The sequence below is a fragment of the Phyllostomus hastatus genome, unplaced genomic scaffold, assembly GCF_019186645.2.
Source record: "Phyllostomus hastatus isolate PE091 unplaced genomic scaffold, TTU_PhHast_1.1 phas_contig_495, whole genome shotgun sequence".
Taxonomy (NCBI): Eukaryota; Metazoa; Chordata; class Mammalia; order Chiroptera; family Phyllostomidae; genus Phyllostomus; species Phyllostomus hastatus.
Genome location: NW_025333895.1, coordinates 6751379 through 6776250, shown reverse-complemented (window position 1 = coordinate 6776250; position 24872 = coordinate 6751379). Strand labels below are relative to the sequence as shown.

The 24872-nt window shown below is 63.5% G+C and overlaps 1 protein-coding gene across 12 annotated transcripts in view; it reads left to right on the top strand.

Moving 5' to 3' along the window:
• Positions 1-24872, top strand: part of RAPGEF1 (Rap guanine nucleotide exchange factor 1) — a 99080-nt gene that overhangs the window by 49428 nt on the left and 24780 nt on the right. For 8 of the 12 annotated variants that reach the window (XM_045845983.1, XM_045845981.1, XM_045845991.1 and 5 more), the window contains exons 2-10: positions 5936-6075; positions 6630-6743; positions 10478-10656; positions 13359-13515; positions 19178-19266; positions 19882-20034; positions 20466-20589; positions 20958-21141; positions 22219-22719. In XM_045845983.1, the coding sequence (XP_045701939.1) occupies positions 5936-6075; positions 6630-6743; positions 10478-10656; positions 13359-13515; positions 19178-19266; positions 19882-20034; positions 20466-20589; positions 20958-21141; positions 22219-22719 (1641 nt within the window). Of the gene's footprint in view, positions 1-1401; positions 2033-5935; positions 6076-6629; positions 6744-10477; positions 10657-13358; positions 13516-19177; positions 19267-19881; positions 20035-20465; positions 20590-20957; positions 21142-22218; positions 22720-24872 lie in introns of those variants that run through there. The other 4 variants (XM_045845989.1, XM_045845992.1, XM_045845988.1 and 1 more) reach the window with 2 other exon arrangements.

Sequence of the window (24872 nt, the reverse complement as noted above, 5' to 3'; positions counted from 1 at the left end):
GCCCGTGTTCTGGTTTGTAGAACCGGAATCATGCAAGGTACACTTTTTGTGTCTTTCCCCTTTCTGCATTCGTGAGATCCACTCACGCTGTGTGTGGGTGTTGATTGTTCATCGTCACGCCGCAGCCGGGCCTCGCACGGGCCCCTGGCTGGGCCGCGCCCCTAGCCACGAGGGGGCGGCTGTCCGGCTGTCCTCTGGCTCGCCCTCTGCACGGCGGGGGGTGGAGAAGGCCCGCTGCTCCTTGCCCACGCCCACGCCGGCACTTCCTGTTTCTTCCTTGTGTCCATCCCCATGTGCAGGTCGTGGTATCACCTTGTGGTTCTAATCTACTACTTCCCGGTGGCAGTGGGGGTGAGCGCCTTGTCATCTGCCCATTGGCCGCGTGGATATCGTCTTTGACGAAATGTCTGTTCCGTTGTGAATCCTTTAAATTCTTACCGGCTATGCAAGTAACACAAAAATGGTGGCTCTCCATCAGGTCGACCTCAGATCCAAGGTGAAGCCTGGTGGCCTCCGTAGGTGGCAGGGCCTCGGAGGCCCGGCCTCTCCTCTGCACCCCGCCTGTGCGGCCTCCACCCCGAGCCTCCCTCCGTGGCACGGTCCCCCCGGCCTGCGGCCCGCTCCCAGCAGCCGGACGGGATCGCACCGTGCTTGCACCTTCACCCCGGCAACCCCATTTCTGGGTGTCTGGCTCCTCGTGCAGGTGCCCCCCGGGGTGAGCCTGAGGGTGCGCCCCAGTGCAGCCCGTGTGGAGGGCAGGGGGGGACCGTCTGTGGGGGCCTGGTTGAGCGTGGCGTGGCCCCGCCGCCTGTGTGGAGGGAAAAGACACTTTGGCTCTGCCACAGATGGAGTTAGGAGAGGCTGTTGCTTGCTGTGTGATGTATTTTTGCAGTGCTTGAATTTTTTTAAATGAGGTCGTTTTACTTTTGTTGCTGACGAAAAGAGAAGACACGCTTACTGTTTCCATCAGCACCCTCAGCGGCACCACGGTCATCAGTAGACTTTCTGAACAAATGAGTAACATGAACAGATTTCCATGTCAGGAGAGCCTTTGGTGTTGTGAAACTCCGGGCTATTATTTCCCTGCTACTTGAACGTGAATAGTTCTGTATTGAGTAAGACAAGACCGTGTAATGTGGAAGCTGGGAAAGAAGGAAACATCAGGTCGCTTTCCACTCTCCTAGGCTGGGGCTATTTTTAGCTTTCGCCTTATTAAGTGTTGGCGGCCGCCGGGCAGTGCGATCAGATCCCAGCAACGGCGTCATTCGCTGAGCGCCTGCTGCCCGTCAGGCCCTCGGCCCGCCTGCCACTGCGTGCACAGGGGGGCCACGGTCGGTCCTCGTCGGTCCCCCCCCCACCCCCTGAGGCGACGGTCGTTCTGCGGGGGAGGGGCCTCGGCGCGGAGAGGGGACGGGTCTTTGCGGGACGGGACGTGGCTGAGCTCAGGGTGCAGCACCGCCGGCCCGGCCCAGAGCCCGCTCGGCCACCCACCGTGCCCGCGAGCCGTCGGCCCTGCTGCTGGGCTCCGTCTTTCCATCGGCCTGGAACATTCCGGGCCAGTGAAACCCGAACTCTGGGTGTTAGAAGACAAGCTCTTCCTAATGTCCTCACGCCGCTGCTGCGGGGAACTGGACAGGATTAGGTAGAGGGACTGGACAGGTGGGGGTCCCTCCCGGCCACGCCGCAGCTCCGCGTCCAGACAGACGTGGAGGGTGACGAGAAGCGGACAGCTGCGGGTTTGTGGCGATCGGCACAGCCTCCGAGTGTCGTCCGCCCGCCCCCGACTCTGCGGTGCCCCGTGTGGCTGACATTCACAGACTCCTCCCACCGGGGGAAGTTAAGCCCCGGCATCAACCGCTGCTAAGTTGGGACCCCAGCTGCTGCTCCAAGTGACATGGGAAAGGCCAGCTGCTGTGCACATTTGTCGGCCGCGGGCAGGGGTGGCAGTCGGGCCGGCCCCGGGGCCGGTGACAGTGCAAGACTGAAACGCTGACACCTGGCCGGCGGCCTGGGAGCAGCTCGGTCGGCTTTGGTGCGTGTTTGTGTTTTGTTGACCTCGTTCTGTGAGCTCCTTGCCCCTCCTCCGGGCCGTCCTCCTCCTCCTCCTCTCCAGACCGGAAGGACGGTTCCCTCCTGTTGGGAAGGATGCATCCAGCTGTGTCGCTGGACCCGTTGCCCTGGGACGTGCCCGCCCTCGCCGGCACTCCGCCCTTTCGTGCAGATGTCGTGCAGCCACGCTTCCCCTAGAAGAAGCGGCTCGCGGATGGACTGGTCCTCGGGAGTCTCTGGCCTCCGGCGGTGTGGGCGGTGTGGGCACCGCGCCGGGCAGTGGTCTGAGGCCTCGTTGCCGTCCGTGCCCTCGGTGGCCTTGGGAGCTGCTCACCCAGGTCTGACGGGTCCCAGCCGGATACTGCCTTCTGGCATTTCCACGGGAAGGGGGCCCTCGTCCCCTCTGGTTAGGCGTGGCCATACGGAAGTGTGCGGGCCTGGCGACCCCACGCGTGGGGGGCTGTGGAGCAACTGGGACCTGCTGGCTGGACTGCAGATCGGCACAGCCACTCTGGAGAGGCGTTTGGCAATATCCGTGAAGTTAAATACAGCAGGTGGTCCACTGTGCAGCAGTCCCCGTCGGAGAGAGCTCTTACTCTTGTCCCGAGGGTCCACGGCCACGCCCACGCCCACCGGCAGGGGAGCGGGGAGATAAAGCTAGCGTTAGGGACCCCGGCACGCCACGGCAGGGAGGGGGAGGGCGCTCACACCCACGTCTCGGGGCTGAGCGGCAGGCCCTCTGTGGGGGGGCACGTGGGAGTGTGAGAACTTCCACAGTGCCCTGCCGCACGCGTGCCGTGCGCAGACCTACCCAGCGAGCGGTTTAGGGGTGTGCACTGTCGCAAAAAGTGAGGGCAGTAAGCACAGAAATGAGCATCAGGGCTGCCTACTGTCAGTTTCTTGGGAACCCAGCCCAGTCGTGCGATCGTAACCCAGTCCTGCGTTGAGAGGCATCTGAACGTGCGTGGATGGAATCTTTCAGAATTTGGTTTCAGTGTCAGTGCTAGAAAGTCTCTGAAGACACACGGGACTGTGCCTTCCTAAGGGAGTGGTGGGGTGCAACTCGCAAGTGGGTGGCGAAGCCTGCTCGGCCCGCTGCAGAGCATGGGGGCGTCTCGGGCCCAGTGATGGGTGTGCAGGGAGGACGAGGGCGAGAGAAGAGGGGCAGGAAGAGTGTGTGTGTGTGTGTGTGTGTGTGTGCACGCGCATGTGTTTCCCTGAGAGGGCTGCCTCCCGTGGCTTCCTGCCACGCTGCTGCCGCTGGTCATTGCAGTCCTTTATCAGCACACGGTGCATCTTTCGTTCCAGTGACTGTGCAAGTCACTTGCCACCTGTGCTGCTAACCCATTGCTTCAAGGAGAAGTGGCAGGCAGCCTCCCAGTCAGTACCTGTCCTGGTTAGTGCTGTCCTCGATTCCCAGAGTGGGGCTGGTTGTCGCGACAGAGGAGCTGCTTCCTCCACTCGGTGGACCGCGCCGTGTGCTCGAGCCGGCCGTCGTGAGGCTCCCACGTGCCCTGAGGGGAGACTCGTCAGTAGACCCAGCACTTCCTCTACGTGCTGGTGTTGAGTCCCCGCTGCGCCCCGGGCGGGCTCTCGGGCTGTAGCCAGCAGGGCAGAGGGAGTGCTGTGTCACGCTTTGGGGTTCAGCGGGCCCTGGGTCACGACCTGGACCAGTCCTGCACATGCAGGGACCCGAGAGGCGTTTTCAGGCCCCTGCACTGTGCTTGCCCACCCTAGTTGCACCCTGGGTCATGATGGCAGAGGTGGGGATCTGGCCAGCCCCTCGGGCCGGGCCGAGTGCTCGCCTGTGTAGCAGCCCCGGCGGGGGGCGGGGAGGGGGGAGCAGGCTGCAGGGGGCGGAAGTCGGCTTGCGCAGCTGCGTCTGTATCTCGGGAGATCTTTGACTGCCAAAGCGGAGCAGAGGAGCCGTGCATCCTGCCTAGACTTCCCCATTCGTGTCTGCTCTGTTCACCCTGCTTTCAGCCTTACTGGCCAGGGTGGAAGTCCCGGGTCAGCACATTGCTCTGACAGCCCATCTGACGTGGGAGCCTGCCCCGAGAGGGCTGTGCTGGGACTTCTTCGGGGCTGCTGAGGCCAGCACCAGAAGGAGGGGGTGGGGGTGGCAATGGCGGCAGCGCGGAAGGAGGCACCGGAGAGGGAAGCAGAGGAGCAGACGGAGGCCGGTGGGGACTCGGGGCGGTGCCGGAGGGAGAGGACCAGGCCTCCGCCAGGCCCGGGGGCCCAGGCAGCAGGGTGGCCCGACGCAGGTCTGCACACAGTGGGCAATTCAGCGCGCCCTCCGGATCGTGGGGGTGGCATGGCCAGCCCCCTGTCTCGGGGACGGACCTGCATCACGTCCGTCGTCTCAGGAGCAGTGTTCCCAGCGCCGCTCCCCAGACGGGGGAGCCTGGGACTTGGAGAGGCGGCCGGAGCCCTTGAACCCGGCGCGCCTGCACGCTCACCTCTCAACCGCTCACCTCTCAACCGCCGCGAGCGGTGGGGCCGGCACGGCATTTGGGAGCCTCGAGAAGGAAGTGTAAACCGCACGGAGGCCCCGCCCTGCTTGGGTGGCGGGGGAAGAGGCAGGGCAGGGGGAGCTGGGGAATCACGGCGCCTCAGTTTGCCTGTTCTGGAGCCCAGGAGTGACTGCGGCAAATAGGGGCCAGTCGAGCCAGACCTGCGAAAGCAGCCGGTCGCGAAAGGCCCTGCCCTGCGTGATCCCGTTTATTTGAAACGTCCGGAGTACGGAAACCGGTAGGGGCAGAAGGTGGGCTGGTGGTCGCCTCAGCTGAGGGGAGCGGAGAGGGGCGCAGAGGGGCTGCTAGAGAGCAGGAGGCTTGGAGGTGTTTTCTTTTATTGATTCCAAAGAGAGGGGAAGGGAGGGAGAAGGAGAGGGAGGGGAACACCGATGTCTGAGAGTGAGAGAGAGAGACATCAACCAGTTGCCTCCTGCACGTGCCCTGGTGGAGGGCCAAACCTGCCCCCCAAGCACGTGCCCTGACTGGGAATCGAACCTGTGACCTTTTGGTCTGCAGGGACGACACCCAACCAACCGGGCCACCCTGGCCAGGGCAGAGTTTGGTAGGAAACAAAATGTTCTAAAATTAAAGTCTGATGATGGTTGTGCAACCCAGTGAATTACTCTTAAAAAAAGGTTGGACTCCAGTTTAAGTGAGTCAACCGTATGTGCGATTCATATCTCAATGAAGCGGTTTTAAATAAACAAAAATCCACTGAGCAGCCTTCCTTCGTTTCGCCGTTTATCATAGTGCTGTCCAGGGTCTGAAGTGGTCTTATCGAGTGATTGGTGTGTTTGCGTCCTCACGAGGACGAGGACTCGCCGAGGGCCGAGCCTGACCTCGGGAGACACCACCCCCCTCTCGCTGCGTCCCGGGGGGCTTCGAACACCTCAGCTCCGCTGCAGTCCCCGCTGCCGGCTCCGAGCAGGGCCGTGCCGGTGTCGCCGTCACCACCCCACACCACAAAGCGGAGGAAGGGGCTCATTCGGAAGGGCCTCGCCCCCAGCCCCTGCCGCGCACACGTCTGCGGGTCTGCTTTGCTGTTGTTCCTTCTGCCGGCCGCTCCCTCGGACTTCGGTTAGGTCGCCGTACAAACTCTGCAAGGACACTTGGGGATGTTTGCTGGTTCTTTCTCCACGCATGCTTTGCCTGGCTGGCAGCCAGCACGCCAGACAACCCACCCACCCACCCCAGAGACAGAAGCCGCAGAGACTGAAGCGCGCAGTCAGGCGCTAAGGAGCCCACGTATCCCGTCCCCGTGACTCTGAGCTCTGGGGGACGTTTGTGTTGGGGCAACACTCCTTCCCACGAAGGGCCCCGAGGTTCCCCCCCCCGGCTCTAACGGCCAGCACCCTCTTTGTTTTCAGACTCCCAGCGGTCCCATCTCTCCTCCTTCACCATGAAGCTGATGGACAAATTCCACTCGCCCAAGATCAAGAGAACGCCATCCAAGAAGGGAAAACCAGCTGACGTGTCCATGAAAATTCTGGAGAAGCCTGTGAACAAGGTAAGCAGACTCTTTCCAGGTGTCCTCTGGCTCCGAGCACCGGGAGTTTGTGCTTTAAAAGTCCGTCCCCTGGGGACGGGCCTCTCAGGCAGACACCTGCTGCACGGTGTCCCCGGGCCCAGGCGGGGCCTCCCGCGCCCCTGAGGGGCGCGAGCCTGCAGGGCGGGGAGCGTCTCCCCCGTCAGCCAGAGTCGAGCTCAGGTGGCCAGAGCAGCTCTCCTTTTGCAGCTGTGCCGTCTTCTGGGCACTCACGCCAGCTCGGCACGCCCTGCCCTCACCCCTCACCCCGTGGCGCTGCCTCCCTGCCCCGGGAAGCCCCGCGTTGCCCAGGCGTGTGCGCGCGCACGGGGTAGCCCGTCCCGTCCAGAGCTTCCGTGCTCTGAGGCGTGCGGAGTCCTTGGAACCCGGCCAACCGTGTCCTCAGGCCCCAGGGACCCCCACAGGGCCAGTCAAGCCAGATATGTTGAAGTAGCTGCGGATTTTCATCACCCCCTTTCTTCAGCCTCAAACGGCCATTTCAAGCCCCGTAGGAATCCAGGTTTCCTCTCTTCCAGGAGGCAACAGACAGATCCCTACCAGAGGGCTGCCCCACCCCCTTGGATCTGGAGCCGCAGGCAGTAGAATTTATGTCCGCCAGTGCTGGGGCCTCCAGGTCTCAGAGGCAGAAGGTCAGTGTGATGTTAAGAACATTGGGTTTGCCTTGCCTCCTCCTGCAGAGTCCTGGCCCGTGGTTTTGGGGATGGATAAGTCCTATTACAGCACCCTTGTGTTCATTCGGGTGGCAGCTGTGGGCTTGCTCGTCCCAGAAACAGCCCAAGGGACCTTGGGTGAAAAGCGAGTCTGCCCAAGCCCCCAGGGTCTCCGGCGAGAGCGCAGCAATCCGTGGCGAGGGCTCGGGGACCCTCGCTGGGGTTGGTTGGGAGTGCTGCTCGGGTCCAGCGGGTTCCGGGGGAAGTGAGGGAGTCTCCCCACCAAGGCCAGCCGTTCTTCCCTCGAGTCGCTGAGATGAGCTGGGCGCCGAGACAGGGAAGGGCCCCTGCAGTGCCCGGCGCTCTCCGAGCCGGGCCGCCCCGCGCCGCCGGGGTCATCAGGCCGCCCAGAGCCCGTGCCGGCGCCACCCCTACATGCCACCCCTACGGCAGCACTGGCAGGCGGGGGCCGACGGCGCCGTAGCGACAGGGAGTTTTGGCCGCAGTCACGCAGAGAAAGGGGCGTGGCACTGAGATCTGGGCCGGGCGGTCCGACATCCACGTGGAAGCACTTGCGTGGCTGCACTTCCTCTCTGTGAAAGCCAAGTTCGGTTCTGAACAGCTCCCACGTCTGAATGTCAACCCCACACGCAACCAAGCACAAAAACAAATTGAACTTAGCAACGCGAAATAAAAGCAGGCCGTGTCGACGAGCAGGTGCTGTCACCGGCAGCCTTGGCCGCTCGAGGGGCTGCCCTGCCCCGCAGACGCGTGGGGCCCGCGTGTCGCAGGCCCGCGTTTGCTTTCACAGCCCCGGCTAAAGGTGGGGGGACGAAGGCTCTACACCGGAGTCTTCGGTCGGAGGACCACTCTTCCCGCCCCGTCTGTTAACAACAGGAGGCCGAGGGGCGAGCGCAAAGTGCTCAGCGCTCGGCAGGTGGGCCCGATCCCTGACCAGAGGAGCGGGACAAAGCAGCAGCAGGCCTGGGGGTCTGCACCATGGGGGGGTCTGCACCCCAGGGGTCTGCAGCCTCTCGGGGCCGAGCCTCGCGCTCGCGTCCAGGAAGAGCGTCAGTCCCAGCCCTAGCCCGGGCCGCCCGGGGTAAAATGCGCCCCCGACACCTGCGCTCCGCTGGCCACCTCTGACGAGAAGCTGTTCCAGCCGCTCGGTTCTCAGAACGCCCGCCCCCCGGGTTATCCTGAGACAGGTCACAGGGGACCGTTAGGTGCTAACATGTCCTGTACTTAGGGGGCTCCTGTAAACTCCAGGGGGCGCTGGGCCGTGTTCGGAGACATGTTCGGCTGCCGCAACCGGGAAGGCGAAGCAGGAGCTGCTGGACCTGGCGGGTCGGGGCCGGGCCTGCCGGCGAACGCCCCGCAGCACATGGCACGGCCCTCCGCCCCCAGATGGAGAGCTGCCGGCCCCACAGCGTCAGCGGCGCGCAGCCAGGCGGCCCTGTCCTGCAGCAGGGAGCTGCGGGCGTGGTCTTTCCCGAAGGAGGAGTGTTGCCGGGCTTCTGATTGTCGCCCTCGAAGGGGGGCCGCGGTGCTGCGCCCTGCCCCGAGTCGCCGGCGTGAGACGAGCGAGCGCGAGCTGGTTGTGTAGTGCGGGCACAGGCCGGGCCAGCCGCCCGCGTGTGCGCTGGGAAGTCTCTGTCGGGGAAGCCTTGCAAGTCTGTCCTTTGCAAGAACCATTGATTATCTATTACTTCTTAGTGCTCTCAGTGATTAGAGAGTATTTCCCGTACACATTGTCGTTTCCCCCCTAAGTTTACGTCCGTGGCTTCTCCTGTTTAAATGCAGGCAGGACCGCAGCTCGGGACAGGCGTGCCGGCTCCGGGCCGTCTGCAGCTGCCCGGCGGTCTCTCCGCGCCCAGGCCCTGTCCTGGGGGGTTTCCCATGCTGTCTTCTTTACTCCTCGCCTTAACCACCTGCAAAAGCTCTTATTCTTCCCGACACACAGAGTGGGGGCTCTGGCCCAAGTTTTCCCATCAAAATCTGTTTTTTTCTTAAATGGTACAAAATGCTTCCACGTGCGTTCTCCTTCAGTCCGCACATCCACCGCTCTCGGCCCCCGGGGCAGGAATGGTCCTCCCCTCGTGCACACGAGGCACCTGAAGCCCACGGGTCCCCACGCCCAGTGCCAGACCTCGGCCCTCCCCGGCACAGCTGCCCTCGTGGACTTCCCGGCCTCTGGCCGGGCTGGCCGACCGCGGCGTCAGCCACACCTGACGTCCGCAGCACCCTGATTCCTTCCCGCTCGGGCCCCTCCCGGCCCCACTGGGTGATGGAGGAGCGGGGGCTCTTGTCCACGAGGCGCAGAGACAGTGCGCGGCCTCTGGGAGCCGGGCCATCAGCCCGCAAGCCTGTCGGTCATGTGAGCACGGAAAAGAGGGGGTGGGGGGGCGCTCCCCTGGGGAGCTCTCCCTGGGCGACAGCACGCCCTGGGGGCGCACCCCTGGAGAGAAGTTAAACCAGGCCTTTGAAAGCCATCCGACCAAAGGTGCTGTTTACTTCTCCATCCCCTTTATGTGTTTTTCTTCTGACGTTCCCATGAAGTAAATGCCTCCACGGTAGAGCTGTTAATTTAAAATGACATTCTCCATCCTCTTAGAAGAAAAGAGCTAGCGCTCAGAATCATAATCACTTTTTATTATATTTTATTCCCTTGGCTGTCTATAGATTCTTGTCGAAAGCAACTTTTTCTAGAAATTACTCCGTTGCCCACAGTTGCTTTTCTCTCTCTGTTCCCTGGACCTCAGAGAGCCCTGCAGGGGGCGCTCCGCTCACACACCGCACTCCTCATGGCCGTGGACCCTGCCGGAGCGGAGTCTCCGAGTGGGGGTGTGTCTGCTTCCTGGGTGCCCTCGATTCCCCTTTCCCTGCCAGCCGGCGGGGACCTGGCTCGTGGGCGTTAGGCCCAGTCTGGGGAGAGGGGCCCGAGGGTGTGTGCCCCCCTGACCGGACTTGGGTGACCGCTGACCAGGTGGGAGGACCAGGAGGGAGGCATGGGCCGGGGAGTCCGCCTCCTGGGAGGGGCGGGGCTCTGGGCTCTCCTTGGCCCCCAGGCGGTCTTTCCTCGGGACCAGGAGCCGCGGGGCCACGGACCCGTTAGCACTCGCTGCTCAGCCGTGATGGGGTCACGGCCGTCTGCTCCGGCCTCTTCACCTTTCACCCCTGAGCACCCGCCCCTTCTGACCCCGGGTCCACCGGTCCATGGCTGTGCTCACGTCCTCGAGAGGGGCTGCGTCTTTGGGTTGCGTGTGGGAGCTGCCCGGGGAGGGGTGTGGGAGAGCGGGCCGTGAGCGCAGGGCCTCTGAGCGGCCTCCACGCCCCCCGGTCCTCTGGGTCCGGTCCGCGGGGCAGACGCGTGCCGTGGGACGTCACCGCCGTTCCCTGCGCCTCCTGCAGCCGTTGGCAAGGGAGTCCTCTCCACACCCAAGCAGATTAGCGGCGGTCGCTAGGCATGGCAGAGGGGGCCCCAGCCCCCTCAGTCTCTGCGCAGCTGAACAGCCCCTCGCTTGTCCCACATGTCCAGCCTCTGTGTCCTGGCGGCGTCCTCAGAACTCAACTCGGGCTCGGCCGCTGCCTCGAGAAGCTTTGTTTCCATTTGCATCCGTCTGAGACAGTTTACAGGAAATTTTGTTTTATCTTTTCAAAATAGCTCCCTTTAATCTCTCTCCTCCCTCCTTATGCTTAACATTTCCTTTCAGAACCTGAGCTGGCTGGAAGAGAAAGAGAAGGAGGTGGTCAGCGCCTTGCGCTACTTCAAGACCATCGTGGATAAGATGGCCATCGACAAGAAGGTGCTGGAGATGCTTCCGGGGTCCGCCAGCAAGGTGCTGGAGGCCATCCTGCCGCTGGTGCAGAGCGACCCCCGCATTCAGCACAGGTGAGCTGCTCCCAGGCCTCGCCTGTGTCCCAACGGGGGGCCCAGGGCACTGGGTTTGGGGGTGCTTCCAACTCCAGGCTTCTGGGAACAAGGAAGAGGGTCGGAGGGAAAGGACCCCTCTCCCCACAGGCGTCACGTGACGCTCTCCCCAGGCCGAGGTCGCTGTGACCCGGGGGACCTCACACCGAGGAAGCTCCCTGCTCCACCAGGACGCAGCCACGGCGGAAGGCTGTGGTCACTTCCTCGAGTTAGCTCGATGGCAGTGCTCGCACGGATGGGGACACACTCCCCCTGGCACCCTAGGCTAGCCATAGCTCGTGGTGACATTGAACCCTGCCAGCTCTAGCCTGCTAGAGGCCTCGACCCTCAGACACCGGGACGAAAGAGGTGGAGAAGAGCCTGGTCAGCACACCGACCCGGGAGGCACTGACTGTGGCAGGCCGGGGCCCCAGACAGGACTGGGGTCCTGGGTGCCGGTGTGGGGGTGGCGTCAGCCCGGCCCCAGGAAGCTTCTGCGGGGAAGCGCTTTTATTGCTGGAGTGCGTTTCCCCCCAGAGGGGAGCCGGCGGCTCGACCCCGCATTTACTGGGGAGTGCAGAGAGAGAGAGGCCGTGTGAAACGGAATCTCCCGGGAGCAGCTGGTGGGAGCTTCTCCCGCCAGGCTGTCCCGTGCCTGCGGCCGCACCCCTCCTCCCGGGACCCCTTCCGGGGACGCACCCCCGAGCCCGCTCCCCGAGAGGATGATGGTTCAGTGCTCGCAGAGCCCCGGAGGCCGTGCCTTCAGGACCTGCGTTCGGGGCTCGGCCACAAAGTGCAGGGTTTGTCCTTCTCGGAGACACAGCGAACAACATCTTAGTTCCAAGAAGCTCTGTGCCCCAGGCTGCCATCCCGCAGGGTCCGCCGGCCCCTGGCGGTCGTCGTCTTCCGGCCGGGAGCTCACTGCAGCCAGCTGGTGGGGAGGGTGGAGTGGCCGCACGGCTTTGCCCTGCGCCCGTGCCCCCGCCCCTCTCCCGGGCCTCTGCTCGGAGCCTCTTCTGTGGGCCGGTTCTCCCCTGTGTCCCCGCGGCTCCGGGACGGTGGGGGACCGCCCTTGAACAGGCCCCCAGCTGTGGGGTGTGAGCCGAGGACAGAGGGTCCCCTGCCCAGTGGGGCGTCCGAGGCCGTCGGGCGGGACGTGCCTGCCTGCAGTGGCGAGGGCTCTGCGCCGCTCCAGAGACGGGCCGGGAGCTGGTCCCCGGGCGGCATGTCCCTCCTGAGGCCCCAGCCCTCCACGCAGAGGGGCGGTCTGCTTCCCTGCGCGCAGTGTGGGGGTGGGCACAGCTGCCCAGTCTGCCGGCGCTGTCCGGGAAACGGAACCATTCCAGACGGACAGAAGTTAAATGTTACATTGCTCTGTCCCCTCCCCATTCATCTGCTCACTGCCAGTCCTTTACGGACTGCTCGGTGCCCTGGTGGCCTCCGCCGGGCACAGTGGTGGCAGGCAGCGGCCCCTGTGAAGGCCTCACCTGCCCGCCAGGCAGAGGGGGCAGGGCTGCCGGAAGTGCCTTCCCTCCGGGTGACGTCACGGGAGGCCAGCCCAGGGGCCGCCGCACTTCCCATCTCCCCCTCCCAGTCCCCTGTCCCAGGAGGGCTGGTCCGACCCCAGCACTCGCGCCCACTCAAGGCGCCCTCCGGAGCAGCCCCGCCCGGCTCCCTCGGGCTCCCCCGTGGCCCTGTTTCTAAGGGGCCGGGGGTCTGTGACCGGCTGCCCGAGCCCCTCCTGCTGGACCGGGCACAGAGCAGGGGCTGGTGCCTGGAGAACCGCTTCGCTCCGTCCCCGGTTCAGAACTCGGGGTCGTGTTGTGAATGGCTGTTTCCAGAACCTGTCCTAACCATGTCTGACTATTTTTTTTTCCTCAAAAGTATACTATTGGCTCCTAAATATCTACCTTCTTTTTTTTCTTCTTTTCTTAAAATTTTCTGAGAAGACGAAGGAGCAGGCCACAGGTTTTCTGTAGTGGAAAATAGTCCTCTCCATAATTCTTAGGGAGATTACCGTTAGCTATTTAAAGCGCCATGGAGGGCGTGGAAGCTCTTTCTCCCGGCCTCCCTCCGGGGCAGTGGAGGCCGTGGGAGTCCCGGGGCGTCGGTCCTGCGTGCGGCGGCCTCACCTCAGGCTCGCCTTCCGCGAGGTGCCCTTGGCCGTGCGCCCTCCGGCGCCGCGGCTGTGGCTGGCCGTGGCCGGTTTCTGGTAAAGGACAGATCTCTTTGGGCTCACGGTCAAGGCCGCTTCTTCGAGGGTCCTGCCTGTTCAGATTGCACAACCCTGTGGGGGTCCCGTGACACATCCGACCCGAGTTTCGGTCTGACCCCAAACCGGGTGCAGAAGAACGGCAGACCTGGGCGACCCGGCCCAGGCCCCGGCACCTCGGGGCGGGGCAGGCGGGCTCTCCTGGGGCGTGGTCACCATCCCGCAGAGGCTGTGCAGTCTGAAAAGATGTGTCAGTGACCGTGATGGGATATTTACACGTTGGAGTGGAGAAATGACAAACTGTGTGCAGCAGACTGGAATGTAACACTCCCGGAATTGTCGGTGGGTGGAAGGGGGTGGGGCTGGGAGGGAAAGCTCGTTGACCACAGGCCATGCGGCAGGTTCTGTGCCACGCGGGTGTGCCCTGGTGACCCCGCGCCTCACACGTGTGTTACTCCTCCTCCTCCCTCAGCTCCGCGCTCTCGTCCTGCTACAGCCGAGTGTACCAGAGTCTGGCCAACCTCATCCGCTGGTCCGACCAGGTGATGCTGGAAGGCGTGAACTCGGAAGACAAAGAGATGGTGACGTCGGTGAAGGGGGTCATCAAGGCGGTGCTGGACGGAGTGAAGGTACGGTGGGTCCCGGACGGCCCCCAGCAGGGGCTTCGGCAGCCTCCCTGCCCCCGGGTTCTGGGGTTCGTCCCAGAGCCTGTCCCTGAACCTGCCACGTCAGCGCGAACGTCTCCTGGCGTCTCCGGTGTTGGAGCGCCCTGTCCCGTAGCCGTTTTGCTCCCCAATACGGACGGCTGTCACAGCGAGGCCGGCCCTCAGCAGCTTTTTTAAGGCCCCACTCTTGGAGCAACATTTCGGAATACCTGCAGTGCCGTGAGCGCCCAAAGTTGGGCTTGCGCACCGGATTCGCTTTGTGTGCCAGGACTGTTTTGGAAGAAATGTTCTCCTGACTCTGTCAGTTAGAACTAGATTCGACTGCAAGGGAATCGGAAATGTAACGGCTTTTAAAAAACAGAACTTCATTTCTCTTTCACGTAGGAGAAGCCTCGAGACAGGCCGTTGTGTCTAATCTGGTGGCAGTTTCACAAAATGGTCAGGGCATTCTTGTCCTATTGCTTCCCTGCCGTCCTTGGCACTTGACTTTCACCTCCTGGTCCGAAACGGCTGCTGCGTCTCCGTCCATTAGGACTACATTCCAGCAAGCAAGGACGGGGAGAGAGTAGGAAGCTGCCCCTTCTCCATTTAAGGGTGCTTCCTCACAGGCCTCACAAAACTCTCTCTTACACTTGTTGGCCGGAACTGAGACACATGCCCAGCCAAACTTCCATTCATAAGGGAGAACCGATCCCGTGGGGCGTTAGCTGTCTGTCACACTGACATTTCAGATAAGCCACCTCCCTTTGTTCCTCATTCAGGCCGTTTTTAAATGTTGGGGTGAAAAATTTCAAACGTTTGCCAAAAAAGAGAACTATGTGACTGAGCCCCATCGCGGAGTCCCCACAGTGGGCCACGCTCGGCAGGCGGCGTTTCTCCTGCGCCTCCGCCTGCCCCGCCCCCGGGGGGGGGCCCTGGAAGCGGGGCCCAGGCCCCATCCTGCCCCGTCGGCAGCTTGACAGGTGCCTCAGGACGAGGCACGCTTTTTCCAGGAAGGACCAGATAGTCGGTATTTTAGGCTTCTCGGGCCACTTACCTCCTCTGTTGCATATTCCTTGTTGGACTTTTTAAATTTTGATCTTCTTCAGTAAAGCATCCTTACCTGGAGGGCCTCACGGAAAGCAAGCCCTGGGCCGGGTCTGGCCTGTGGGGCGCGGTTTGCTGCCTTCAAACCGTCGTTCACGGCGGGATGAGGAGGTCCGACCGCTGCAGCCCGTTAGTGGGCCTGGCCGGTTTCCCCTCCCCTCCGCTGCGTTTTTCTTCTTGCCGCTGCCCCTAGCAGTCTCCCGAGTTCTGGGTTTCGCGGTGATCACGCCTGGGGGGTATCGTGGAACACGGGCCCCGTCCCTGGAGCTCCCCGTAACTCCGGACGCTGCGCGGGGCCCAGGTTTTCATCGTCGGCAGCCGCTGGGCAGGCAGCCCTGCGCTCCCACCCCAGGCCGGCCCCCTTTCAGGTGTTAGTAGGTACCGGGGGGGGGGGATCGCCCGGCCCCCCCCTCAGGTCACAGGGGTGCGAACCATCACATTCTCACTCCGTCTGCCCTTCCCCCGCCTTCCCGAGCTGGAACCCACACCGCAGAGGCCCTCCCTTGTCAGCTAAGGCCGCCCTGAGCTCGGCCCGCAGGAGGGCCACGGGCAGTGCGGAGCTCCTGCCTTTACTTACCGGGCACCGGAACAGTGAGTGTTTCCCAGCATCCTCTGGTTCCACCCAGGGATGGAGGGGTTTTGTGGTGGTGTTGTTTATTTCATTCTGGCCCTCACTGGTGTGGCCGAGTGAACTGGGCACCGTCCCACAGACCTTGTCCTGCAAACCGAAAGGTCACCGGTTCAGTTCCCAGTCAGGGCACTCGCCTGGGTTGCCGCCTCGATCCCTGGCTGGGGGCGTGCGAGAGGCGCTTGGTTGGTGTGTCTCTCCCTCTCTTTCCCCCTCCCCCCCCACTCTCTCTAGAAATCAGTGAATCAGATCTTCTAACGAGTGCACCGTTTTGGACTCGAGTTTAACTGTGCTCGAGATGGCCCAGTTCATTGCCGTCGGCGCTCGTAGCAATGCCCTGGGCCCATCTTTGGCCGCGGGGGCTTCACATCGCTCCCTGAGCTCACTCTGAGGGGGCACCGGGACGCCGGGGTTCTCGGTCTCCGGCGTGAAGGGTGTCCCGGGCTTCACCCTGGGCGCGTGTATTTGACGATTCGTGTCACAGCTTTATCGAGGTCTCATTCCCATACCGTGCAGCTCACCCCTTTGAAATGTACAGTTTAATGGTTTTTCGTGTGCTCAGACTTGTGCAGCCGTCACCACGGCTGAGAACATCTTTGTCACTTCAGCAGGTGACCCCACACCTTCTCCGACATCTCCCTACCCCCCGCCCTCGGCAGCCGCTGACCGCTGTCCGTCTCCGCGGGTTTGCCTCTTCCGGACGGGTCACGGCAACGGACTCGTGTGCTCCGTGGCCTTTGTGACTGGCTCCTGCCACTCAGCGGGACGTGTTCGACGTTCATCCGTGCCATAGCGCGCATCAGCGCCTCCTTCTTTTTATTCCCCAGTAGCACCCGCTGTGTGGCTGTGCCGCGTGTTACTCACTCGCAGATGTTTGGGTGGCTCCACGTGCCGGCACTTATGAGCAGGCGGCTGTGGACATCCGCGTGCAAGCGTTGGTGTGGACGTGGGTTTTCACTTCTCTCGGGCGCTCACCTGGGAGTGCGGAGCCAGGTCGCACGGTTCCCGTGTTTGCCGTTGTGGCAGCTGCCAGACTTCCTTCCGAAGCAGCCGCGCCACGTCCCTGCCCACCACCAGCGCTGGGGGGGCCCCAGTCTCCCCACGTCCCTGCCCGCCAGCAGCGCCCGGGGGTCCCAGTCTCTCCATGTCCCTGCCCGCCAGCAGCGCCCGGGGGTCCCAGTGTCCCCACGTCCCTGCCCACACTTGTTACTGGCGTGTTGACCCAGCCACCCCGGCGGGCAGAGCGGTGCCTCGCTGTGGGTCTGACCTGCATGTCCCTGGTGGTGGTGGTGCTGAGTGTCTTTTCACCTGCTCATGGGCCACGTGTGTTCTTTGGAGAACTCACCATCTATTCAGGTCCTTGTCCATTTTCAGTTGTGTCGTTTACCTTTTAATTATTGAATTACGAGTCATCCGGTGCACTTCTCACCACCACGCTGGAACCGGACGTTGCATTACGGAGCCCCGGTGCGTGGGGGCCGCAGCCCGAGGGCTGAAGATCCCTGCTGATTGCTGCTCAGTGGCCCCTTGTTCAGGGTCTTTAAACAAAACACACCCTGGGAGTAGCATTGAGTGTGTGCTCCCGATTCCGGTCCACACTCAGGACCGCCAGGGCTTTTATAAACCTAGACCGTCAGACTCACACCTTCGTTTTCTTCCCCTGGAACTGCGAGAACCCTGGTCCAGCCCGGCGACGGGCTGCTTCCCTCCGCCCCCAGGCCCTGGCGCCGCCCGCAGGCTGTTGCAGAGCACTAGCCCGTCGCCTGCCCGCCCTGTCCGTGATCCCCGGCTAGGGGGGTGTCCCTTCCACGTCTGTGAGACGTCACTGAACCTCGGAGCTGTGGCGACAGGGGAACACTGACCTTCTCCTCCCAGCACTTGGCCCCTGGGGATCTCAGTTCTCTCCCCATCTCCAAGGGTGGGCCCCGCCGTTGGAGCGGGTGGCTCTGAGTCTGGGACGGGGCTCGCCTCTGCGTGTGAGCTTTTCAAACTAGTGTTCCGGCAGAACACACATTCCCTGTAGAAAGTTCAGGAAGAGGGGAGCCACACGAGCAAGGAAGCGGGGGGCAGGGGTGTTGCGTGGCTGTTTTTGTCTGCACTGTGTGCCCCCCCAGGTCGGTCTGTTTGCAGAGCACGCTCTGCGGTCAGCCGTGTGCGCCCCACTGGCTTCCACCGGACGCTGACCTCGTTTTCCCACGCCGCCCGCCGCACGCGCTGGCCGTGGGTTGCTTTTTCAGGGTGATACACCGGCCCGTTGTTTGGGTCCATCACAGTTCCGGTGATCAACACCTAATTTAGTTGTGGACTGCGGAGCAGTCCAGTTTACCTGTTACACGTGGCGCTGTGAGGACTGTTTCTGGTTTGATTTTTGCACACGTCCATGACATTTTTCTTGGTGAAATTGTTATAAAAAGAATGCAAATATTGCTTGATATATACAGACAAGCGATCCTTTATAAAGGCCGTCCGAAGCATTACTGCCATCTGCCACGTCTGGGAGTTTCTGTTTTAGTGCCGTCCAGGCTGGGGAATCTGCAGTGAGTGCTGACCGTCAGTCACTGTTTGCATCTGGGGGCTTCTGGGGTAGTCCTCATTTCTCGGTTTCGGTGTTCCTGAAAGGACCCCGGCTCTGGGAAGGACACTTGCTCTCTGCCCTGCCACACCTGTCGTGATCCGTGTGTGTGACATTTTGATTTTGGAGAGGCTCTGCGTCCAGTGCAGGGACACGCTGCTGTATTGCTCCCTCGCGTCCATTGCTGCCTCTGCTGTAACTCCCCCACCCGGCGTCTGTGCCGAGGGCCTGTGCACCCCTGCAGCGTGAGTAGGTCCTGCTGGGATGTCCAGCCACGGGGAGTGAGTGCAGAAATGGCGGGTCATCCACGCACTGCCACGCAAGGAGCCAGGCCGCCGGCGGGAGGGCTGGTGGCCCGTCCAAGCGGCCGTGGGAATCGGCGGGGCTCGTCCGGGCTGGCTGCCCTCGGAGGCCAGGAGAAGGCCCGACGTCACTGTGCCGGTGGCCGCGCAGCTCCGTGAGCAGATTGAAAACGGCCCCACTGTGCGCTCTGCAGGGCTGGCCGTGATGGTCTGTGGGCTAGGTACCCACGCAGCTGCCCGGGAAAAGGCAGTGCATGCTGTAGAGTGCACACCGTGTGGTCCCCTCTGTCTGGCGCCCTGGAGTTCTGGGCGAGAGCAGCAGGAGGAGTAGAAGTCAGCGGTGGCTGGAGTCGGGGGGACAGCCTGGTGGGCCCGTGGGCACCTTCTGTGCTTCCTAGTGGGTCTCGTTTGGGTGGGTGCGATCGTCAGAACCATCGAACCCAGGGAGAACACGTTCGGGCTGCAAAGAAGCGACCCTGATGTCTCCTCCTCCCCCTCTACTTTAAAAACGATTTTCTAAAGCCATTTCTCTGCTGGGGCGTGTACCCTCAACTTTCTGTCCGCCGCCCCACCCATTCCCAGGGCACCTTGGGAAACCACCCTCCCAAAGCCGGAGGCCTGGTGGGCGGCGGCACCGCCCACACGCTGTGGAACGGCGTTTGGGAACCAGCGCGGTGCTGCCTGCACTCCCGGACTGGGAGTCTGCCATTTCAGTCCCGGGGGTTTCATCTGTGGGGTGCACTCGTCATTGTGAGACAGTGGGGCTCGTCATTTCCCCTTCCAGGAGGAAGTGCCTGATACATTCGAAACTGCCTGACGTGCTGTGCGGGTATTTTTGGAGGGCAGGGAACATTGGGGAAGTCGTGCAGATTACCTAAGTCAGGTGGTGCTCGAGTGCCTGGCGTGCGGGCGCTCTGCGGGCATGGAGACAGCACTTGGCAGTGGAGGGCGGCCGGCCGGCCAGCCCACCCCAGGGTGCAAGCTCGGCGGTGAGGACCTGTCCTCTTGCCTCACTGCCTGTCTCCTCTGCGGGTGCAGGAGCTGGTCAGACTCACCGTCGAGAAGCAGGGGCACCCGTCTCCGACCAGCCCGGTGAAACCCAGCTCCCCAGCCTGCAAGCCCGACGGGTGAGTGCTGACCGAGCCCTCCGGTCACTGGTCGCGTGGGGTCTGCACGCAGGTGGGGCTCACAGCCCCGTGTCACTCCCTGAGTCCTGGGGAGTGCCCTCGTCACTCCGAGTGTGCGCAGCTCCCACGCACCTGCAAGTGTCTCCCGATGTCAAGGTTAACAGTCAGCGTGACTCCTCCTAAGGCTAGTGTGGGAATGCCCGATGACCCACACCGTGCCCTTCCCAACCAACTTCCTTTCCTCGTCAGAAAGGACTTTGAAGGTTGGGTTTTGGGGATTTGGCTTGAGAGCGTTTGGCTTGACCTACTACAGGCCCCTGGTACCAATATAAACCAAATTGGAGCATGCATTTTAGACAGCCTTGAGACGGTCGGGTTGGAGGGGCCCTTCTACAGAGGGGGAGACTAGGACGCAGAGTCCGGGGCTTGGCTAAGCCCGTTGTTTATTGGTGACGAGACCACACGTGGAAACCCACCTCTACCGTGGAGTGTCCAGGCCCTGTGTCCAGCCACACACCCCCCAGTCATTTTCCTGCCCTGGTCACACCCTCAGCCTCCTCGGACCTGCGTGTGCTCTGTGACCCTCGGTGACCCCAGGTTCCTTGCCACTCTCAGGCAGTCCGAGCTCCCCCTGACGGACCGGGAGGTGGAGATCCTGAACAGGACAACCAGCGCGTCGCAGTCGGCCGAGCTGCTCCTCGACCCCGCTGAGGAGGAGGTGGCGCCCCCCAAGCCTCCCTTACCTGGCATCCGGGTGGTCGATAATAGGTAATTTTCTGTCTTCCTGGCACCCTCCTCTGTTTGTGACACAGCGTGATGAGTGGGCGGGTAGACTGAGCCGAGAGGGACTCGGGGCCTGGTCCCTCGCTCTGTAGAAGCTCGGGAAGCGCGGCCTCCCCGGGGTGAGGCCCAGCCCTGGCCCCGCACCCCCCAGCCCCCGCCTGGAACGCCCAGCTGCCGGCCTCACAACCTGGCCCGGCAGAAGCTGGCCTGGCGGTTCATGCAGAAGGAAGAGAAAGGGTCTTCCTGGTTGTAGGCCTCTGGCTCCTCTAACAGGCCTGTTTGGCGGGAGCGTGGGGCGGGAGGGGAGGGTGCGGAAAGCAGCCGTGAGTGTCCAAGGATGAGCAGCGCCGGGCCCCCCTCTGGTGAAAGCACCTGTCTGGGCTGACTGGGCTGACGGGTGTCTTGCTCTGCCCCAGCCCGCCGCCAGCACTGCCGCCGAAGAAGAGGCAGTCGGCTCCATCCCCGACCCGCGTGGCCGTCGTGGCCCCCATGAGCCGGGCCACCAGCGGCTCCAGTCTGCCTGTCGGAATCAACAGGCAGGTAATGCAGCCCCCCCGGAAAAGCGAGGGAGACTCTGGGTTTGTGCGTGTGACCTCCTCAGTCCCTGTATTAGTCCCCACGTCCGCTGGGGACGGGGTGGAGGGCTGGGGCCCAGGGCAGCTCCCGAGGACATCTGAGCCCGGCCCCGGCCGTCCCTCCCCGCCACCCACTCCACACTCCTGCAGCCGTCTTCCTGGGAGGCCCCGACGGGGCGGGTCACTGCTGACGTCGCAGACCGGCCCTCTCCAGCCAGCTTTCGGGTGGGTGGTGGTTTCCATCCCACATACACGTCCCAGTTCCCTCCTGCCCAGCCCCTGCCGCCACTGTCTCCCAGGACTGACTGGGGCTGTTTCTGTTTCTCACACGAGGACCTCGACGGGGACTGCTACGCCCAGAGGCGCCTGTCGGGGGGCAGCCACTCCTACGGGGGAGAGTCGCCCCGCCTGTCCCCGTGTAGCAGCATCGGCAAGCTCAGCAGGTCCGACGAGCAGCTGTCCTCGCTGGACAGGGACAGCGGGCAGTGCTCCCGGAACACGAGCTGTGAAACGCTAGGTGAGCTGCCGGCGTCTGCATCGCCCGCCCATCCCATCGTCCGCTGGCCGCCTCGGGGCCGTGCAGTGATGCCGGTCACCGACTCCGCGGCCTTGGCCACGTCTTTCCAAACCCGGGCCTCGGTTTCCTCATCTGTACAGCGAGGGCACCGGGGTCTGCCTCTCGAAGGCTGTGAGTCTAGAGGAAATGCCGTGTGAAACCACGGTGGAGCAGCCTGGTGGTTGCGGCCTGACCCCCTTCGCCAGCGTTAAGAGTTCAGAGCCGTCTCTGCTCAGAGCCGTGCGAAGGGGAGACCCTGACAGCTGCTGACAGGCGGGGGAGGCAGGCGAGCGGCACACGCCGGCCCTCGTGGGTGCTGGCCGCCTGCAGTGTGGGCCGCGCGAGGCCCGAAAGGCCGTTTGACGTGGGCTCGAAGAGCTTCAGGCCGATCAGGTCCCCAGTCTGGATGTTTCGCAGCGGAGAGCTTGTCTTAAGAACAGAATCAGAGGCTTATAGCCACACTGCTGCCCGAGGGCCTTCGTCCCGGGTTGTCGGGGCTAGCAGCAACCGCAGCTGCCCGGCCGCTCGGGGGTGTGGACAGGTTGTGCACAGCCGCGCAGCGGAGCAACACCCGGCCGCCAAAGCTCAGCGGCAGGCACTTGGCCGGCGGGCAAAGCCCTGGGCCCTCGAGAGTGTGTCCTGGTTCAGTTGGAGAAAAGAGTTCCGTGGCAGGGGGAAGACTTTTAAGGAAATACATCACATTGCAGTTAGACTATGGGGTTGCAGGTGACTTTTTATATGGGTTTTTTCCCCCACATTCTCTACAGCGGTCATGCATTTTTTTTTTTTTTTTTTTTTAACTAAGAAGCTCAGAAAAGCACTGGCAAGCGCAAGGAGCGGGGTGGCAGAGAGCCGCGCCCCGTCCGTCCCGGCTGCCGGGCGGGAGCCGAGCGAGGGGGCAGACTGCCTCCCGGGCCTCACAGTGCGGCGGCAGACACGCCCCCGCCCCGCTGGGATGGGCGGGCTGGGGACGGGCGTGGGGGGTCTCCCTGGGGGGTCTCATGGCTGATGGGCGTGCCTTTCCCGTTGCGAACGCAGATCATTACGACCCGGACTACGAATTCCTTCAGCAAGACCTCTCGAACGCAGACCAGATACCTCAGCCCATGGCCTGCAACCTCAGCCCGCTGCCGGAGTCCTTGGGGGAGTCTGGGTCTCCGTTCCTCGGCCATCCCTTCCAGCTGCCTCTCGGTGGCTGCCCCCAGCCGGACGGGCCCTCGGCCCCGGGACCACCGGCGGACACGCCCCCGGCCCTCCCCGAGAAGAAGCGCCGGAGCGCGGCCTCCCAGACCACGGACAGCTCTGGCTGCAGGGTGTCCTACGAGCGGCACCCCTCCCAGTACGACAACATCTCCGAGGACGACCTGCAGAACCCGGCCTTGGCCCAGCCCATCCCCTTCACGCCCTTCGCTGCTGTCCTCCCCTTCCAGCAAGGAGGCTCCTCGGCCTCGGTGGGATTTGTGGGGGACTTCACTGTTCCCGCACCAACGGGGGACCCGGAAAAACCGCCTCCGCTGCCGGAAAAGAAAAACAAACACAGTAAGCTTCCGTGGCGCCGTTGTCAGCAAGCGCAGTGTGCGCCCTAAGCCGGTGGCGGGTCCCACTGGGGCGCTGGGCCAGAGTCGAGCCGGGGGGCTCCCGGGTTGGCAAAGGCAGGACCACAGGCACGCGGACACTTCCGGGAACCGGCGTGCCAGCGCTGGTGATCGTTGCGTAAGCCCGGTCAGCTGAGCTCTCCTCTGGCCGTGACAGAACCCAGGCATGGCCTCTTGTGGATGGCAGTCAGCTGACCTTCTGGCCTGAGCACATGGTGGCAAAGAGAAACGAGTGTCGTGGCGGTCAGGGCCCGTGGCCGCAGCCGTGGGTAGATAGAGCAAGGTGGCTGTGCGGGGTTCAGGGCAGCTTCCCGCAGCCCCGGGGGGGCCCGCGCAGGGTCCCGAAGGACGCCGGGGGGCTGTGCAGAGAGGTCCCAGATGGCCCGAGGACGCCTCTTGGAGCAGATACCACAATGCCTGGCGTTACTGGGGCCCAGGGGTGGAGCTGAAACTCTGGGTTTTCATATTTTGAATATTCCCAACTGCGAATTTGCCACCGGACTCCCAAGTAGAGTCCTGCTGCACGCTGGTGTTTCTGCCGGCTCCCTGCCGGCTCCCCGCCGGCCCCGCGTGGCCCGTGTCTCCGCCCCCTTCCCGGTTCACCGGCACGGCTCTGCCGTGGTCTTTGGCCGACCCGCCACGGCCGTTTAGAGGTGTGTGAGGCCACGTCAGCCCCGCAGCCAGGGCAGCCTGGCCCCGGGCGAAGCACCCGCACACAGCCTCCACGTTCCAGGTTCCCCAGTGCGGGGTGGGGTGGCTCTGCCCAGGGCGGCCCCTCTCGAGCCAGAGGCGACCTGGCCAGGGTAACTGCAGCGGGGACCCACCCCAGGGCCAGCTGGGTGGGCCTGCAAGGCAGCGGCCACCGAGGGTGTAACATGCCCCCAGCTCCTCGCTGGGGGTCACCCAGCCTGTGCCCTGGCCTGGGCAGTCGGGGAGAGCGGCTCCGTGAGGCTGGTGGTGTCGCCCCCGTGTGTCGTGCACGTTGGCCCATTCGAAGCCAGGGCCCTCGTGGTGGGAGCGACAAATGGCGGCAGCAGGAAGGGTTCCTCCTGCGCTCCCCCGCTCCGCACGGGCAAGTGTGTCCACAGCCGTAGGCCCCTCCCTTCCACCCGGCGTCCCTCGCCCTGTCGGGAATATGCTGCTTTGGGTTCACGCCCCTTCCTTTTCCCTTCCTGGACCCAGGACTGGCAGGACCACGTCCTTGCAGGTTGCAGTGGGTGCACGGTGCTGCCTGGCCGAGGAGCCTGGGCGGCCCTGCTGGCCTTCAGAGCAGGGGCGGGCGGCCGTCCCTTGGGGCTGGGGAGAAAGGAAGGCCAGGGAGAGGTGGTTACTCTTCCCTCCGAACAAGCAGGTCTCCAGGGCTGCAGTGTTTTCTGTTAACTTGGGCTCCACCTCGTCCACCGGTGTCTGCAGCACTCGTGCCTGCAGAACCTTCCATGCCTGCTGAGCACACAGCGTCAGAGCCCTGGGCTACAGCTGCACCACCCCCTGCAGCCGGTCCTCACTGCGGCCAGGCCAGGGAGGTCATCGGCTCCGTTTTACGGGTGAAGGAGCCGAACCGAGCCGTGCCGGGGATCAGGACGATCTGGGCTGCAGTGCAGGCCCGCGTCCCGGCTGGGGGCCCTGCCTCCCCCATTGAGCAGGCAGGGCGTGCCCCTCCTCGCTGAGACCCCTTCCAGATGCTGGCCCCAGGCAGCGGGGGTCTCTTCTGTGCCCCGAGAAAGGACCCTGAATGTGAGGCTCTCCAGGCTTGGTCCTGATTTCCAGTTCCTGTTTCACTTCCTGAGAGGACGCCTGGGGAGTCCAGTCTGTGACCCCGGGACACTCCTCCCAGTCGCCGAGAGGAGGAAGTGATGGTCCTAACCCAGCACTACCGGGTTGCGGGCCAGCCTGGACCGAGGCTCGGCCGTGGGGAATGTCGGGTACGAGGCTCAGCTCCCAGAGGCGGGCGGGGTGGGAGAGAGGGCTTCTGCCCCAGCCCAGCCTTCACGGCTTCACACGCACACCGGGCGTCTGGGTGCAGTCCGCTCCAAACGGGCGCTGCTCCCAGAACCCTCTGGGGTCTTCAGGGGCGTGTGGCTCTGCGGAGAGGACTCA